The following is a 19,151-nucleotide window of genomic DNA, read 5'->3' on the forward strand; positions in this document are numbered from 1 at the left end:
CGCGGCTCGGGCGGGCCGTGCGCTCGCGGGGAAGGGTGGCTCAGGGCTGGGGGCCGGCGCTCAGCCACTCGGACAGGTTGGAGACCTCCTGCAGCCACAGCGCGTCCTGCGGAGGGAAGGGCCGGGTGAGGACCCGCGGCGGCCGGGCCGTAGCTCCCCGCCCCGCGCAGCCCCCGTCGGTACCTCCAGTCCGCTCCCGGGGCTCGCGCTGCCCGGCGCCGGGGCCCTCCGCTGCTCCGAGCCGGCCTGCCTTTCGCTGGGGCCCAGGGAGACCGCGGCGGGCTCCGGGCGGCGCGGGGCGGTCTCTGGAGGGCGGGCGGCCCGGGTGGAGCGGAAGGCCCGCATCTGCGCCGCGCCCCTCTTGCGTCTCTTGCTCTCGGCTTGCGCGCGGGTCTCTAGGAGGAAACCAGCCCGCTTCGTCTTACTCCCACGGCCGTGCTGGGAAGACGCTCGGGCCGGGGAAACCCGGGGGAAGGGCGCGGGGGAGCTGGGCTCGGCTCTCAAGCCTCCCTCCTCGGAGCTTTTCATCAGGGCTTGTCCAGATCGAACCCGGCAACTCCGCGGCCCTCTGGACCAGGCTGAGGCTGCAGACCGGTTTCTGTCCCCGCTCCCGTCCCCCCCCCCCGCCCCGGGCCTGGAAAGGGGTTCGGGGATATGTGCCAGGCCCACACCTGGCGCTCACGCCCACACCTGGCGCTCACACCTGCTCCCTCACTCCCAGTTCATTCTTCCAGGAGTCTGAACTGCCAAGCCCCACCCTCCCTGCCAACCTGAAGCCAGACCAGAAAGCTGGCCTCCCTCTCCTTGTGTTGCTCGCGCTGCTGGGCAGTGCCAACAGGCGGCCTTCCTCCTGTTAACTTGCTCAACTGTGCACATTTAAGCCCAGTTGGCATCAATCGATGCTTCCTGAGCAGGTCCTGGGGTGCTGGGAGCAATGCAGAGGGTGTGCAAAGCCCAGGGGTGGAGCAGAGAAGGACGCTGATAACCACCTCTGGGGTGAGGAAAGGATCCCCTGAGGAGATGCCGGAGCTTGAAGGATGAAGAGCAATAGACAAGGGAGGAAGGGAATTTCAGGCTGAAAACACCACGCAAATACCCAAAGGCATTAAACAGCATTCTACATCAAACCCTAGGAGATGAATCTGAGGGGTCAGTAGGACTCAAAGCCTAAGAAACTTGGGCTTTTATCTGTAGGAAATAAGCAGTGAAGAGTCTGGAGTAGGGGAGGTGCACCATCAGTTTTGAATATTCTGATTTTCTGTCACAGGTATGGCTGACTAGAGGCATAAGGTGACAGGGGACAGGACAGCTGTGGGGATGGAGGCCCAGCCGGGAGCCAAATCAACAGGTCGGGTGACTGACTAGATGTGGACTGTAAGTGGGAGAGGCATCACCAGCAAGTCCCACATTTCAGATGTGGAAAGTAGGACAGTGGTGCTATTCCTTGACTGACTAAAGGAAGGAGAGCATATCTGGGGGTGGGTGTGGGTGGAGCCAGGCGTCAGGAGAGAGCTAACAGGTACCAGTGTGCCTCCACGCGGAGCTGCCTTTTAGAGCAGATAAATCTCCATCTGGAGCTCAGGAGAGGCCTGGGCTGGATATGCCCAGAGGCAGTGGTCAATGCCTCCATGGCAAAGCAGCTGGGGAGGAAGTGCAGTGTGAGCGCTGCTTGGGGGTGGCCAGAGGAGGCTGGCTGAAGAGGAGGTCAGAGAGGGAGGAAGCAGAGGAGTCACAGCCAAAGCCAGAGAATTCTTTAGACAGCGTCAAGCTCTGCATGTAGATATGATGAAGTTGTTGCTGTTGTTAGGTGCCATCGAGTCGCTTCCGACTCCTAGTGCCCTTATGCATGACAGAAGGAAACACTGCCCAGTCCTGTTGCATCCTTACAATTGTTGCTTTGTTTCAGCCCACTGTTGCAGCCACTGCATCAGTCTGTCTCGTTGAGGGTCTTTTTTTCGCTGACACATACCTTACCACGCGTGATATCCTCCAGGGACTGGTTCCTCCTGAGAACATGTCCAAATTACCTGAGACAGAGTCTCTCCATCCATGCTTCTAAGAAGCATACTGGCTGTACTTCTCCCCAGACAGACCTCTTCATTTTTCTGGCAGTCCAAAAACCCAAAACCCATTGCCATCGAGTCAATTCCAACTCAGAGTATAGAACAGAATAGAACTGCCCCATAGGGTTTCCAAGGAGCAGATGGTGGATTCGAACTACCCACCTTTTGGTTAATGGCTGAGCTCTTAACCACTTCACCACCAGGGTTCCTCTGGCATTCCATGGTATATTCAATATTCTTCGCCAACACTATAATTCAAAGGCATCAATTCTTCGGTCTTCCTTATTCATTGTCAAGCTTTCCCATGCATATGAGGCGATAGAAAATACCATGGCTTGGGTCAAGCATACCTTAGTCCTTAAAGTAACATCTTTGCTTTTGAACACTTGAAAGAGGTCTTTTGCAGCAGATTTGCCCAATGCAATGCATCATTTGATTTCTTGACTGCTGCTTCCATGGGTGTTGATTGTGGATCCAAGTAAAATTAAATTCTTGACAGCTTCAATCTTTTCTCTGTTTATCATAACATTGCTTATTGGTTCAGTTGTGAGGACTTTTCTTTATGTTGGGGTGTAATCCATACTGAAGGGTGTAGTTTTGATTTTCATCAGTAAGTGCTTCCAGTCCTCTTCGCTTTCAGTAAGCAAGGGTTGGTCATCTGCATAACGCAGGTTGTTAATGAGTCTCCCTCCAATCCTGATGCCCCATTCTTATTTGTATAGTCCAGCTTCTCGGATTATATGCTCAGCATGCAGACTGAATAAGTATGGTAAAAGGATTCAACCCTGATGCGTACCTTTTCTGGTATTAAACCACGTAATATCCCCTTGTTCTGGTCAAACAATTGTCTCTTGGTCTATGTATAGGTTCCACATGAGCACAATTAAGTGTTCTGGAACTCCCATTCTTCACCAAAAAACCCATTGCTGTTGAGTTGATTCCGACTCACAGCGACCCTATAGGGCAGAGTAGAACTTTTGGTTAGGAACAGTAGCTCTTAACCACTGGTGGATTCAAACTTTTGGTTAGTAGCCGCAGCTGTTAACCACTAAGCTACCAGGGCTCCCACCTCCCTGTTCTTCACAACATTATCCATAACTTGTTACGATCCACACAGTCGAATGCCTTTGCATAGTCAATAAAACACAGGTAGACATCCTTCTGATATTCTCTGCTTTTAGCCGAGATCTGTCTGACATCAGCAATGATGTCTCTCATTCCACACCCTCTTCTGGCAATTTCCTATCAATGTATTGCTACAACCATTTTAATTATCTTCAGCAAAATTTTACTTGTGTGTGATATTAATGATATTGTTTGATGATCTCCACATTCTGTTTGATCACCTTTCTTTGGAAGGGACACAAATATGGATTTCTTCCAGTTGGTTGGCCAGGTAGCTGTCTTCCAAATTTCATGGCATAGACGAGTGTGCACCTCCAGCGCTGCATCCATTTGTTGAAACATTTCCATTGATATTTGGACTTCCTCCTTCAATACCATCAGTTCTTGATCATATGCTACCTCCTGAAATGCCTCAACGTTGACCAGTTCTTTTTGGTACAGTGACTGTATTTCTTCCCATCTTTTAATGCCTCCTGCATTGTTCAGTATTTTGCCCATGTTGTGGTTAGGTGCCGATGAGTCAGCTCCAAATCATAGTGCCCTGTGTACCACAGAATGAAACGCTGCCTGGTCCTGCGCCATCCTTACCATCTTTGTTATGCTACAGCCCATTGTTGCAGCCACTGTGTCAGTCCATCTCATTGATGGTCGTCCTCTTTTCTGCTGACCCTGTACTTTACCAAGCATGATGTCTTTCTCCAGGGACTGATCCCTCCTGACAACATGTCCAAAGTATGTAAGACACAGTCTTGCCATCCTTGCTTCCAAGGAGCATTCTGGTTGTACTTCTTCCAAGACAGATTTGTTCGTTCTTTTGGCAGTCCGTGGTATACTCAATATTCTTCGCCAACACCACAATTCAAAGTTGTTGATTCTTCTTCAGTCCTCCTTATTCATTGTCCAGCTTTCACATGCATATGATGTGACTGAAAATACCATGGCTTGGGTCAGGCACACCTTAGTCTTCAAGATGCCATCTTTGCTTTTCAACACTTTAAAGAGGTCCTTTGCAGCAGATTTGCCCAGTGCAATGTGTCTTTTGATTTCTTGACTGCTGCTTTCATGTGAAGTAAGACGAAATCCTTGACAACTTCAGTCTTTTCTCCATTTATCATGATGTGGCTTATTGGTCCAGTTGTGAGGATATTTTGCCCCCATGCGTCTGTCAGTTTGTCATACTGTGGCCGGGGTGGGGGAGTTGTGTGTTGCTGTGATGCTGGAAGCTATGCCACCGGTATTCAGATACCAGCAGGGTCACCCATGGAGGACAGGTTTCAGCTGAGCTTCCACACTAAGACAGACTAGGAAGAAGGACCCAGCAGTCTACTTTTGAAAAGAATTAGCCAGTGAAAACCTTATGAATAGCCTTTTGCCCATAGAGTCCTTCAATATTGTAACTCGAGGCTTGAATTTTCAGTTCTTTCAGTGTGTTCTTCCCTTTTGGTTTTCTAACTCCGGGTCTCTGCACATTTCATTATAATACTTTGTTTTCTCAAGCCACCCTTTGAAATCTTCCGTTCAGCTCTTTTACTTCATCATTTTCTCCATTTACTTTAGCTACTCTATGTTCAAGAGCAAGTTTCAGAGTCTCTTCTGACATCCATTTTGGTCTTTTCTTTCTTTCCTGTCTTATTAATGGCCATTTGCTTTCTTCATGTATGATGTCCTTGATGTCATTCCACAACTCAAATCTGGTCTTCGGTCATTAGTGTTCAGTGCATCGAATCTATTCTTGAGATGGTTTCCAAATTCAGGTGGGATATACTCAAGGTCATATTTTGGCTCTTGTGGCCAGGGGCTGAATGCAAAACAGACCATCAGTGGCTCAAGCGATGAAGACAAGCACACAATTAATTTAGAAATTAAGAGGACTTCCCTAATGACAGACTCTTCATTTTGGAGCCCACCAAGCAGGTTAGGGCAAGAATGAGAGGAAGAAGGGGAGACCAGGGTGCCTCTTGCTTTGTTGAGAACCTTGGCTGAGATAAATAGAGAGAGATTGGAGACTGGGGATGTGTAGAGGAAGTTTCATGGTCATGGGGTCCTTTATTTTTTAATTATGGTAATATATATATTACAAAACATTTACCATTTGAATCATTTTTACATGTACAATTCCGTGACATACGTTCACCATGTTGCACCATGTTCATCATCACCTCTTCATTTCCAAATTTTTTCATCACCCTTAACAGAAACTCAGTGGAAATTTTCCTTCTGAAGAAATGAGAGAGTGACCTAGTGAGGGACAAAATTCAAGAGAGGCTGGAGGGGCAGAAGAAGGGACACTGATGCAAGCAAGTCCCAGAGAAGGCAGGAGGGATACTACCACCCCTGAGCCTGGAGGGACGGGCCAGGCTAATGAAAGTCTGCTGTGAGGGTGTCCGGTTTACTGAAAGAGATGAGTGAGTAGACAGCAGAGGCTGAGCCAAGAGGAAGAGGCTGGGGAGATTTTTAAAAAGAATAGAGTAGCCACCGAGGAGAGGGGGTGAGGAAGACAAGGGGCAAGGTTGGTGAACTGAAGGCCAGTCAGCGAGTGGATCGTGGCCAGGCAGTGGTTTTCCCAGCAGAGGTGCCCATGTGGGGTGTGGGACTGATTAGGATAAGTTTCAGGTCTGTAAGGTGGAGCAGGTCAGGCAATTGATTGGGGTCCCACCAGATTATAAACACCTAGGTTTTAAGGCACACGCTGCACAGTGGAGAATGCACGGGCTTTGGAGGTAGCAAGCTGAGATTCAGATCCTGGTGCTAAGCACTCTTAACACCTGACCTCAGCCTGGGCGTGGAGCCACCCACACCCAAGGGCCGATGAGGACTAGACGCCAGGAGTCTGGAAGAGCCTAGCAACTAGATGCCATAGAGGGTGCTCAGTTCAATGTTGATTTCCTTCCTTCCTGACTCTTCATCTCTCCCCACTGCGTAAATGCTGAATTGAATGTTGTACAGATATGCTTCCATTTTTTTAAATCCCCAAATCTCAGTTTATAAGAACAGATTCTTTGCTTCATACAATTCTTCACTGCAGGATTCTGTTAAGTAGCAACAGCCCCCTCGACATCTGGAACCTGGCTCTGCTGGCCGAGTGGTTTGGGAATACATCTTAGGCCTAAGCACAGACAATATGCAGCCTGCTGTAGTTGTGACCTCGAAGAGTGACTTTACAAACACAACAGCTGAAGTCACAGTTCCTAAATTCCCCCAAACCCAGTCACTGTTTGGGTGGGAGGACTGTGGATCCATAGGAGGGCATCCTTGCTAATTGGGCTCTGCTGCGGCTAAGCGGCCTGAGTTTGAATTCTGGCGGTTGCTTGTTTACTAGCTATGTGACCATGGGCAAGTTTATTAACATCTCTGGGCCTCAGTTTCCTCATTTGGAAAATGCAAATAATACCTACACTTCAAAAAACTGCCGTGTGAATTAGGAGAGTTAATACACTTAAAAAGCCCGGAATGGCGCCTGGCACCTGGCACCTGGCAGAGGCTGTAAGTGCGACCTGCACTATGGTTGCCAGCCTTGCAGGCTGAGGCACCCATGGCTGTGGCTGTTCCCAGCCGCACGCCCTGCCGCTGCTGGCCCAGAGGCTGTTTAGTGTCTGTGTCAGGGGAGGGCGTGTGTGGGGAAAAGACTTCAGCATCATTGCCATCAGAGCACACACACTTCCCCACAACACATATTGAGGCTCAGGTAGTGTCTGCATCCGGCAGCAGCTTCTAGAGCCCAACGGGAGAGCAGCTGCATCAGCCCTGTTGTCAAGTGCTGTCAAATTGATTCTGACTCAACGAGAACCACCTCATGGGGTTTTCTAGGCTGAAATCTTTATGGCACATTGCCCAGTCATTTCTCCCACAGAGCTGCTGGTGGGTTCACACCTCCGACCTTTTGGTTAGCACCTGAGCGCTTAACCACTGCACCACCAGGGCTCCTTATGTATCAACCCTAATGACCAAGAAAAGGTGTGAAGGAACCACCTGCATTCAGGGCTGAGTCAGCCTCCTACCCCTTCCCAATCACATGCAGCTACCTGTGACTGCACAAACTGCCTTAGAAAATTCTAGTCCTACACAGCTTATAAAGAAAATGCTCTACATTCTGTTTTGGAGAGTAGAGTCTGGGGTCTTAAAAGCCTGTGAGCGGCCATCTAGGATACTCCACTGGTTTTATCCCTTTGGGAGCAGGAAAGAATGAAGAACACTAAAGACACAAAGGAAAGATTAGTCCAAAGGACTAATGGACCACATCTACCACAGCCTCCACCAGACTGAGTCCAGTACAGCTAGATGGTGCCTGGCTACCACTGACTGCTCTGACAGGGATCACAGTAGAGGGTCCTGGACAGAGCTGGAGAAAAATGTAGAACAAAATTCCAACTCACTAAAGAAGACCAGACTTACTGGCCTGACAGAGACTGGAGAAAACCCTGAGAGTATGGCCCCAGACAGCCTTTTAGCTCAGTAATGAAGTCACTCCCGAGGTTCACCCTTCAGCAAAAGATTAGACAGGCCTATAAAACAACAAAATGAGACTAAAGGGGTACACCAGCCCAGGGGCAAGGACTACAAGGCAGGAGGGGACAGGAAAGCTGGTAATACAGAACCCAAGAAGGGAGAGTGTTGATATGTTGTGGGGTTGTTAACCAGTGTCATAAAACAATATGTGTACTGTTTAATGAGAAACTAGTTCTGTAAACCATCTAAAGTACAATTAAAAAAGAAAATTCTAGTCCTATCAGAGCAACTTTTGGGAGGGATGCCTGCTGCTGTCCCAGAAGGCCCACAGAGGCACTAAAAAGCCACTAAATCCCAAAGGGACACTGCTGTGGAAAAAGGCAGTGGGACAGTGGAATGCTGAAGTCACGGTTTTTACTTGCACTCCTCCCCAACTGAGTCCAGGGCTCACCCGCAGAGCGAAAACCTCACCTGGAAGGTGCTCCGGGCTGCAGCTCTCACACGCATCCTCAGTGTTCTGGGCCACATCATGTTTCTCGGGGGGTAGCTGCTTAAAAATCAGGAGTGCTGAGTGGGTTTTACCAAAGCGTGAAAGCACCCTAGTGAGACTGAAGAGTGGCTGGCCAGCTTCCCTGGCCTCGAGACTGTCCTCCCTCACCGGGAACACCCTCTTCTTCCTCTTGGCTCATACCAACGCCCCCTGGCCCTGGCCCTGGCCCCAGTCTGGGCCCCAACCTTCGAGGCGTCCTTCCTGTCTACACCGTTGGCAGCTCACTCAGGGACACTTGGCATATCGTTCCTTCTCTGAACTCATCCTGGCCCCTGTCTGCCCGCTCCCTGGGCTCAGAGCCATGTACTGCAGGCACGTGTCCATCACCATGTCGTGTGTGCATGTCCATTCTCTACACTTTAAATTCCTTGACAGGTAAGCGCCACTGTGCCTTTGTCTCCCTGTAGCTAGCCAACTCCTTACACAAAGTACCAGCGAAACATGGACAGGGTCAAACTTGGGAAAGTACAGGTCACACCTGTAGTCCTCTACCCTTTCAAAGCCCTGTCACACTTGTTACTTCAATTTGGACAGAACAGAGGTACTTACTCAGACCTCAGCCAAAGCCTCCACTTCCTTGTTTTCAAGAATATTTGCCCATAACACACCATGCATACCCTGCACAGGCTATATATACATATGAATATATATCCCTCTGTTTAAAACTGTGTGTGTTTCAAAGGACAATGGAGAAAGTGAAAAGTCAACCCACAGAACAGGAGAAAATACCTGCAAATTATATATCTGGTAAGGAACTTGTATCCAGGATATATAAAGAACTCTTACAAGTCAGTAATAAAAAGACAACTCAATTTTAAAATTGGCAAAGGACCTGAATAGATATTTCTCCAAGAAAATATATAAATGACTGGCTATAAACACATGAAAAGATGTTCAACATCGTTAGTCATTCCAAACCAAACCCGTTGTTGAGTCCATTCTGACTTACAGCGACCCTACAGGAAAGAGTAGAACTGCCCCCTAGGGTTTCCAAGGGGCAGGTGGTGGATTCGAACTGCCAACCTTTTGGTTAGCAGCTGAGCTCTTAACCACTGTACCACCAGGGCTCCCGTTAGTCGTTAGGGAAATGCAAATTGAAACCACAATGAGATCCACTCCACAATCTAGGATGGCTATGTAGTAATAATACTAAAAGAATAAAAAGTATTGGTGAGAATGTAGGGGAAAACTGGAGCCATCATCCACTGCTGGCGAGAATGTAAAATGGTGCAGCCACTTTGGCAAACAGTTTGGAAGTTTCTCAAAAAGTTAAACATGGCTTTATTTTCTGTTACTCAAGAGGTCAGCTATCCTACCCTTCCTGTTTTGAAACGGAAACCGAGGGACTGGCCTAGAGGTAAAATCATTTGACCTATCATCCTTGATCTTGTAGTTTTTAGCTGAAGCCACTGGGTGCCACTCTTGTACCATCAGCAGGTCAATCATCACCAAACAGCCATTAACAGAAGGAAACTAAGGATCTTGAGTGGAGAAACGTGGGTGCCACTCAGTGACTGCCAGCTCGTCACTCACCATCCCTGGGCTCGTGACACAATCCTGTACGGTAACAAGTCACTAGACCTCGAAACCAGGAGGCCTCAGTACAAATGCTGTGACCCTGATCAGATTATGAAAGTTCTCCAAACCAGTTTCCTGATCTGTAAAATGGGAAAACTACAACTACCTCATAGGATCTTTGTGGAGATTAAAGTGGAAAAACTTGGCACAGATCAGGGGTTCAATAAATGTTCCTCCTACGACCTACGACTACTGGGGTAAGATCCTGAATTTATCTAGCCATCTGCCAAGTTAACTGGGTTAGGAATGGTCCTGAGGCTATGAGCCATCACTATAGCAACGAAATGGGACAAAAGAGGTCAGATCATTTTTACTTGAGATCTCACAGGGTTACTAGAGAGGGCCAAGCGACAGGACTTTGGAGGCTGAAACACCCCTGGATCCCGAGAGGCCTTTCTGCCCACGTATTCTGGGCCCTGTGATAACGGCACACACCCCCTGAACCTGTCCCTGGAACCAGTACCCATTTGCCAGTTTGTCATACTCTAGTGGCTTGAGTGTTCCTGTCATGCTGGAAGCTATGCCACCGGTACTGCACATACTAGCAAGACCATCCGTGGGGGACAGGTTTCAGCACAGCTTTCAGATTAAAACTGAGCAGGGACAAAGGCCTAGCAATCTACTTCCAAAAATTAGCCAGTGAAAACCCCATAAACAACAGAATATCGTTGGACTCACTTGCTATGGACACGTTATCTGGAGGGATGAACTGCTGGAGGAGGACATCATGTTTGGTGAAGCTGAGGGCTGGCAAGGGCGAGGGAGACCCTCAGTGAGATGGTCTGGCACACTAGCTGCAATGATGGCCTTGAACATGCCAGCGATTGTAAGGATGATGCAGGACCTGGCAACATTTCATTCTATTGTATATAAGGTCACCACGAGTTGGAGTCGATGCAATGGGAGCTGTCTAAGGCATCTATCTAATCTACCTGTTCAGCCATCCATCCTAGAAACTTGGAGCTATACATGGTTATTAGCTTAATAAAATTCATGGGCACCAACTCTTCATGTTGGAGGAAAACGGCAAGAGTATCTGCAGTGAACCAGCTTAAGGGACCAGCAGACAGACTCCTGGGAAGGTGCTTCCTAGAAGCCCAAGTAGCTGTGAGAAAGGCTGTGGAGAAGGGACAGTTACAGGTTTTCACTGTGGCCCTGTGCCTTTCTAGCCACGGAGCAGGGAAGGATGGACAAATCCATGAGATGCCATGATCTGTGGACACCTGGCACCAAAATGTTCCCATCCAATCAGACAGAGGTGGGAGATGGAGACAAGATGCAGAGAAAACGCTGAAGGCTCTGTTATTCTCCCAGAAGCAGTGTCCCTAATCCTTTTCTATAAGAACTTCATTGAGGTATAACTGACATACAATAACTGCACATATATAAAATGTACAATTTATAAATTTTGACATATATACATACATGTGAAACCATCATCCCAATCAAGATAATAAACATATCGCCCTCAGAAGGTTCCTCCTGCCCTTTATCATCTGTCCCTCCTGCTCTTCTGTCTCCCATTTCTAAACAACCACTGACCTGCTCTCTGTAACTATATAGAATTTTATATAAATGGAATCAAACAGTACATATCCTCTTTTTTTCTAGATTTTTTCATTCATCATAATTATTTGAGATTTTGTTGTGTGTGTCAATAGTTCATTCCTTCCATTACTGATTAGTATTCCATTGTACAGATAAACCACAATTTGTTTATCCATTTGCCTGTTAACATTGGACTGTTTCCACTTTGAGTCCATTACAAATAAAGGTGTTATGAACACTCATATAATCTTAGTATGGACACATGGTTTTATTTCTCTTGGGTAAACATCTAGGAGTGGAATGGCTAGGTCATAGGAGAGGTGTATGTTTAACTTTTTAAGAAACTGCCTCCAGCGATTTCACTCCTGGGCGTACACCCAGAAGACTTGAGAGCAGGGACTCAATCAGACGCTTGTATACCAACCTTCACTGCAGCACTAGTCGCAGTAACCAATAGGGGGAAACAACCCAAGTGTCCATCAACAGAAGAATGGATAAACAAAATGTGTCAGATTCATCAACGAAATATTATTCAGTCACAAAGAAAAATGAAGTTCTGACACATGCTACAGCATGGATAAGCCTTGAAAACATGCTGCTGAGTGAAATCAGATACAAAAGAACAATGTAAAAGTGACACAGAGGAGGAATCACCAGCTGCATCAGCCCAGGGTGGACTCCTACGAGGCGGGGGTCAGACATACCTCCTCTCTCCAAGCTTTTCACCAATTCTGACATGACCCGTCCCTCCCACGGCACTCTCTTCTTTGCTGGGTTCAGTAATTCGATGCAATGGCCACACAGAACTCACAGGCCATACTCAGAGTTTGGGGTTTATCAGGCGAGTAACAGGTTACAACTCAGGATTAGGAATGCTCAGTATACAGTTCTTTGACCAGGATGGTTTCCTCTCAGCAGTGCTGCAGGCAGGTCTCTCTCTGGCCCTTGGCCCCTTGGCCTGGCCTCTGCCTTGCTCAGGCAAGTGTTACAAAGCTCTTTAGCTCCACCAATAAGTGCCCAGGAGCACCAGGCTCCACCGGTGAGCCTCGGCCCTAAGGCGCTCAGCTCTCTCACTCTGTGGTAGGCATGCTCACTGCAGCCACCTTGCTCTGTGGGCCGGGAAGTCCACCGCGCCGTCTCATGCTGGTTTTCTGGTTTTGCTGCCGCCATTTCTCTGCCACTGCTTCTCGCTGTCTTGCGCCATCCCCAGTGTTACAGCTTTCTCTGTATCCTGGGCTTAGGAGGTTCTTAGTGCAAGGACCCTGGTCCAAAGGATGCGCTCTGCTCCTGTCTCTTTTTCTTGGTGGTAGTAAGGTCCCCCCTTTCCACCTCTGGGATGGTTCATTTTAAGCCCAGCAGGACGGCAAAACTGACCGATCCCCTCACTAGGGCTCCATACACCTTATTTGCATGGCCCTACCCCCACAAGGGTGCCATGCACAAGACCATGACGAGAAAGCCACATAAAAGCGGACTATCTCACCATAGACAAATATTGATCCCACTGATATGAAATATCTAGAATAAGCAAGTACATAGAGACCAAGGTTTATTAGGAGCTAAGAATATGGGGAAATGGGGAGTTCCTGCTTAAGGGGTGCTGAGTTTCTGACTGGGGAGATGGAAAACATTTGGAAATGGACAGTGGTGATTATTATACAACATGACAATGTAATTAATGTCACCTAGTTGTACGCTTAAAAATGGTTAAAATGGTAAGGGTTTTGTTATATACATTTTACCACAATTTAAACCTCCACATCCTTGCCAACACTTGGTATGGTCAGTCTTTTTAATTTTAGCCATCCTAGTGAGTGCAAAGTGGTATCTCATTGTGGTTTTGACTTTGTATTTCCCTGATGACTAGTGATGTTGAACATCTTTTCTTGTGTTATTTCCCCCATCTGTACGTCTTTTGTGAAGTGTGTGTTCAAACCTTTTGCCCGTTTTCTTAATTGGGTTGTTAATTAAGCAAAACTTAACACTAGAATTCCATCATATCATCACCATTATAATAGTAGCTACGAGCCTGGCACTTTGCATACAACAATCGCAACAATCTTTAGTTGTGTATCATTCCTATTTTACTGATCGAGAAACTGAGGCTTCGATAGGTTAAATAACTTCCACAATAACGCCACACAACTCGTTAGTGGCAGAAATGGAATCCAAGTCATGTCTAACCACGCCCTTAACCACTCTATAATACTGTGGTCCATGAAGTTCTTTCACAACCACAGCCTTCCTCGCTGAAATGCTAACCTCAGACTGTGCCATCTAAAGCGCTTGCACCTACCACCCCGTCTCAGGTTTCCCTCCATCAGTATGGAATATTTCCACCAGAGTTCTGATAGGTACTTTACACTTACCTGCTTTACCCCACCTAAGCAGTGAAGAAATCGGTGCTGGGTAATCTCGTTAAATGCTTTGTGCAGTTTGGTCCCAAACTCTCGTGTGTCAGCTGCCTAAAATGGGCCAGAGATAGAATGTGCTGAGTTCCAGTACTGGAGACCAAGGGGGAAGCGCCCTCAGGAAGTTAATATGGGGAGAAGATGAGGCAGATAGGAAGGCAACCCCCTGACATCTCACATGCTGGGAGGAGTTTCCTTACTCCCTGTGGAGACAGGAGAGGTAGAAAGGCCTGGGACACTTGGTATGAGACAGGTAGTTGTGGCTCCTAGGTGTCTTTCTGTTTCTGTCATCTGAGCAAGGCCTTTCAAACAAGGTCTTTATTTCCCTGTCCCTACAGGAGATATCCCCCATGCGTCTGTCAGCTTGTTGTACTGTGGGGATTACGTGTTGCTATGATGCTGGAAACTATGCCACTGGTATTCAAATACCAGCAGGATCACCCATGGTGGACATATTTCACCCAAGCTTCCAGACTAAGACAGACTAGGAAGAACGACCTGGCAGTCTACTTCTGAAAAGAATTGGCCAGTGAAAACTATATGCATAGCAGCAGAACATTGTCTGATACAGTGCTGGAAGATGAGTCCCTCAGGTTGGCATTGCATTTGTTGTCAAAAAGAACATTTCAAGATCTACCCTGAAGTACGCACTGTCAGTGATAGGATAATAGCCATACGCCTACAAGAAAGACCAGTTAATATGAATATTATTCAAATTTACGTACCAACCACTAAGGCCAAAGATGAAGAAATTGAAAACTTTTACCAACTTCTGCAGTCTGAAATTGATCGAACATGCAATCAGGATGCATTGATAATTACTGGTGATTGGCATGTGAAACTTGGAAACAAAGAAGAAGGATTGGTAGTTGGAAAATATCTCCTTGGTGATAGAAATGATGCCGGAGATCACATGACAGAATTTTGCAAGACCAACAACAACTTCATTGCAAATACCTTTTTTTCCACAACATAAATGGCAACTATACACATGGACATCACCAGAGGGAATAAATAGGAATTGAATTGACTAGATCTGTGGAAAGAGACGATGGAAGAGCTCAATATCATCAGTCAGAACAAGATCAGGGGCCAACTGTGGAACAGATCATCAATTGCTTATATGCAAGGTCAAGTCGAAGCTGAAGAAAATTAGCACAAGTTGGCGAGAGCCAAAGTCCTTGAGTATATCTCACCTGACTTTAAAGATCATCTCAAGAATAGATTTTTGACATGTTGAACACTAATGACCAAGGACCAGACGAGCTGTGTAATGATATCAGGAACAACATACATGAAGAAAGCAAGAGGTCATTAAGAAGCCAGGAAAGAAAGAAAGACCAAAATGGATGTCAGAAGAGACTCTGAAATGTCGAGTAGCTAAAGCAAAAGGAAGAAATGATGAAGTAAAAGAGCTGAACAGAAGATTTCAAAGCGTGGCTCAAGAAGACAAAGTAAAGTATTTTAATGACATGTGCAAAGGCCTGGAGGTAGAAAACCAAAAGGGAAGAACACGCTCGGCATTTCTCAAGCTAAGAGAACTGAAGAAAAAATTCAAGCCTTGAGTTGCAGTATTGAAGAATTCTATAGGGAAAATATTAAATGCAGAAAACAACAAAAGAAGATGGAAGGAATACACAGAGTCACTGTACCAAAAAGAACTGGTTAACGTTCAACCATTTCAGGAGATGCTGTATGATCAGGAACCATGGTACTGGAGGAAGAGGTCCAAGTTGCACTGAAGCCATTGGTGAAAAACCAGGCTCCAAGAATTGAGAGAAGACCAATTGAGATGTTTCAACGAACAGATGCAGTGCTAAGAGTGCTCACTAGTCTATGCCGAGACATTTGGAACACAGCTACCTGGCCAACTGACTGGAAGAGATCCATATTTATGCCTATTCCAAAGAAAGGTGACCCAACTGAATGCGGAAATTATCAAACAATATCATTAATATCACACATGAGTAAAATTTTGCTGAAGATCATGCTAACATGCCTCCAGCAAGTACATTGACAGGGAACTGCCAGAAATTCAAGCTGGATTCAAAGAGGACATGGAACGAGGGATATCATCGTGATGTCAGATGGATCCTGGCTGAAAGCAGGGAATACCAGAAAGATGTTTACCTGTGTTTCATTGACTATGCAAAGGCATTCGACTGTGTGGATCATAACAAGTTATGGATAATGTTTCGAAGAATGGGAATTCCAGAACACTTAATTGTGCTCATGAAGAACCTCTACATAGATCAAGAGGCAGTTGTTCGAACACAACAAGGGGATACTATATGGTTTAAAGTCAGGAAAGGTGTGCATCAGGGTTTTATCCTTTCCCCATATGTATTCAATCTGTATGCTGCACAAATAATCCGAGAAGCTGGACTGTATGAGGAAGAACGGGGTATCAGGATTGGAGGAAGACTCATTAACAACCTGTGATATGCAGATGATACAACCTTGCTTGCTGAAAGTGAAGAGGACTTGAAGCACTTACTGATGAAGATCAAAGACCACAGCCTTCAGTATGGATTGCACCTCAACGTAAAGAAAACAAAATTCCTCACAGCTGGACCAATAAGGAACATCATGAAAAATGGAGAAAAGATTGAAGTTGTCAAGGATTTCATTGTACTTGGATCCACAATCAACACCCACAGAAACAGCAGTCGAGAAATCAAAAGATATTTTTTTGCCCATTGCATTGGGCAAATCGACTGCAGAAGACCTTTCTCAAGTGTTAAAAAGCAAAGATGTCACCTTGAAGAGTAAGGTGCACCTGACCCAAACCATGGTGTTTTCAATCACCTCCTATGCATGCAAATGCTGGACAATGAATAAGGAAGACTGAAGAATTGATGCCTTTGAATTACAGTGTTGGCGAAGAATGTTGAATATACCATGGACTGCCAAAAGAATGAACAAATCCTGCTTGGAAGATGTACAGCCAGAATGCTTCTTGGAAGCAAAAATGGCGAGACCACGTCTGACATTCTTTGGATATGTTATCAGGACGGATCAGTCCCTGGAGAAGGACATTGTACTTGGTAAAGTAGAAGGTCAGCAAAAAACAGGAAGACCCTCAAAGAGATGGACTGACACAGTGGTTGCAACAATGGGCTCAAGCATAACAAGGATTGTGAGGATGGTGCAGGACGGGACAGTATTTTGTTCTGTTCACCATGAGTCAGAACTGACTCGATGGCTCCTAACAACAAGAATTTTAAGTTTTGTGTGTGTCAGACAATGTTTTCAAGAAAAAAAGTACATAAAAATGGAATCGATGGGTTAAAATACTGATAATATCAATCGATCAGCACACGCTTCTAAAAGAAGCTAAAGGAACAAACATTTATCGAGAACCAACCATGTGTGCCATGTGCCTTTATGTTCACCCCTCACCCTCACGATAGCCCTATCATGTTTTCCAATTTGTAGATGAGGCTAGGGGAAGTACGGGCCTAAGTTCTTGTAGCTAGTAAGTCAGTAAGGCAAGATTTGAGTCTAAGCCTTTGATTCCAAAACTCTATACCATTCAATACTGTAGTAATTGTAGTTGCTCAGTTATTTCTAAAGTATTCTGTCACCACAAGGTCGTAGCAGAACATCTTTTGACCAGAAATTGGAATCACTGCTCTAATCTTAGCTCTGGTCTTAACTAGCTGTGTGACCTAAAGGAAGTAGGAATTATAAATAGCTTGTTTTCTCATTTATAAAATAAACACGCCACTATTCATTCAACAAATATTTCTTAAACCACCACAGGCCTAGTACTACGTAGGGTCAGAGTAGGATCCAATGAAATAATGTTTCTGAAACCACTCTACTTATTATGAAGATGGGAACTAGAATGTCATTCAAACATTGGCATTTTTAAGCATCCCCAACCTCCTCCTAACCTGAAAGGCCTGGAGACACATCTTCCGGAAGGTGCTGTTGGTGCTTCCGACCACAACACTCATGATGGAATTCACAGCCACAGCATGGGAGGCCTGCAGTTTCTGATGAGCCTGGGGAACATAAAAGGGGGTGGGGGCCTGTATTTTACAGGACAACAATCCCAATTGCTGGCTCAGAGTTTCCTAAAACGGCTGCAGTGTGATGGATCACTCCCGTGTGACTTTCCTCACCATAGCCTTGTAACCCCCACCCAAGTGGTTGGATGGGACTGTGCAAATACGGCAATTGTGGCCCACCAAGGGAACTGGTCAGTTTTGCCTTAAAAGAGAGCCAATTCCAGAGCAGAGGAAGGATCCCACCACCAACAACAAAGGATAGCCAGGAGCAGAGAGAGCCTCCTTTGGACGTGGGATCCTTGTGTTGAGAAGCTCCTGGACCCAGCAAACAGAGAGTGAGCTGTAACCCTGAAGAAGGGGAGAGGCATGGCAGGAGACCACACGGTAGGTTTCCTGGCCCAAGGAGAGAGGAGGCTGAGTGCCTTTGGGCCAAGGTTTACTAGAAGAGTGGTGTGCCTCTGGGCATATATATTGGCAGGGGCTATAAGAGCTTTGTAACACTTCCCCAAGCAGGGCAGAGGCCTAGGGCCAGAGAGGTCAGCCTGGGACCACAGCTGAAAAGAGGCTGTCCTGATGGAAGAACTATATCCTGAGTGTTTCTGAGCCTGAATTATAACCTGTTAAAAAAAAACCTGTTACTTCCCTAATAAACCCCATGATCATGAGTACGGTCTGTGAGTTCTGTGTGGCCATTGCAATGAATTATCGAACCCACAGAGAAGTAGAGAGTGCCGTGGGAGGGACAGTTGGTGTCAGAATTGGTAAAGATGGCAGAGAGGAGGCATGTCTGAGCTCCGCCTCTCAGGAAGCAGCTTGGGTCTGTTGATGTTGATTCTCCTTCCCCCTTGTGAAGAGAAAGGAGGTCAGACTCCACCCCTACACCATTTTTACAGAGGCCTAAGATTTCAGTCAGAGAAGGGTCTCAACACTTCTTCCTCCTCCACCAACAATACTTACTGAGATTATAGCATATACATGACATTTAAGTCTTGAAATAAATCAAAGAAATGTTCTCTCCTTTCCTAAAAATGATGTGTTGACACAGACACATCCAGAAAAGACAAGCAAAAAGGGACTGGGCAATAAAGCAGATACACTTACTACCTAAAAACTAAAACCTTCATGTTTTGCTTTTAATGTGGTTGTTTTTACCCTGGAGAGGGGGCCGTACGGAGTAAGAAATGTGTTCCCAAAAGTATGCAACAAAACCAAACGTGTTGCCATCAAGTCAATTCTGACTCATAGAGCACAGAGTAGAACTGCCCACAGGGTTTCCAAGGACCCACTTGTGGATCTGAACTGCCGACCTTTAGGCTGGCAGCCATACACTCAACCACTGTACCACCAGGGCTCCACAGGAGTACACAGGATGGAGGAATTCAGAAAGCCAGCTAAGAAGAAAGTGAAAGGGGGA

General features: G+C 46.4%; 1 protein-coding gene across 1 annotated transcript in view; it reads right to left on the minus strand.

Annotated features, from left to right (window-relative positions):
- Positions 1-1,590: 1,590 nt before the first annotated feature.
- The window catches only part of TOP6BL (TOP6B like initiator of meiotic double strand breaks), a 91,168-nt gene continuing 73,607 nt past the window's right edge, over positions 1,591-19,151 (minus strand). Inside the window, exons 12-14 of the mRNA XM_023559554.2 lie at positions 17,621-17,731; positions 13,680-13,775; positions 1,591-8,181 (exon numbers count right to left, since the gene is read on the minus strand). Of these exons, the coding sequence (XP_023415322.1) occupies positions 7,915-8,181; positions 13,680-13,775; positions 17,621-17,731 (474 nt within the window). The 3' untranslated portion in view covers positions 1,591-7,914. The remainder of the gene's footprint in view (positions 8,182-13,679; positions 13,776-17,620; positions 17,732-19,151) is intronic.

Source organism: Loxodonta africana, chromosome 7 (genome assembly GCF_030014295.1).
Source record: "Loxodonta africana isolate mLoxAfr1 chromosome 7, mLoxAfr1.hap2, whole genome shotgun sequence".
In the NCBI taxonomy this organism is placed as follows: Eukaryota; Metazoa; Chordata; class Mammalia; order Proboscidea; family Elephantidae; genus Loxodonta; species Loxodonta africana.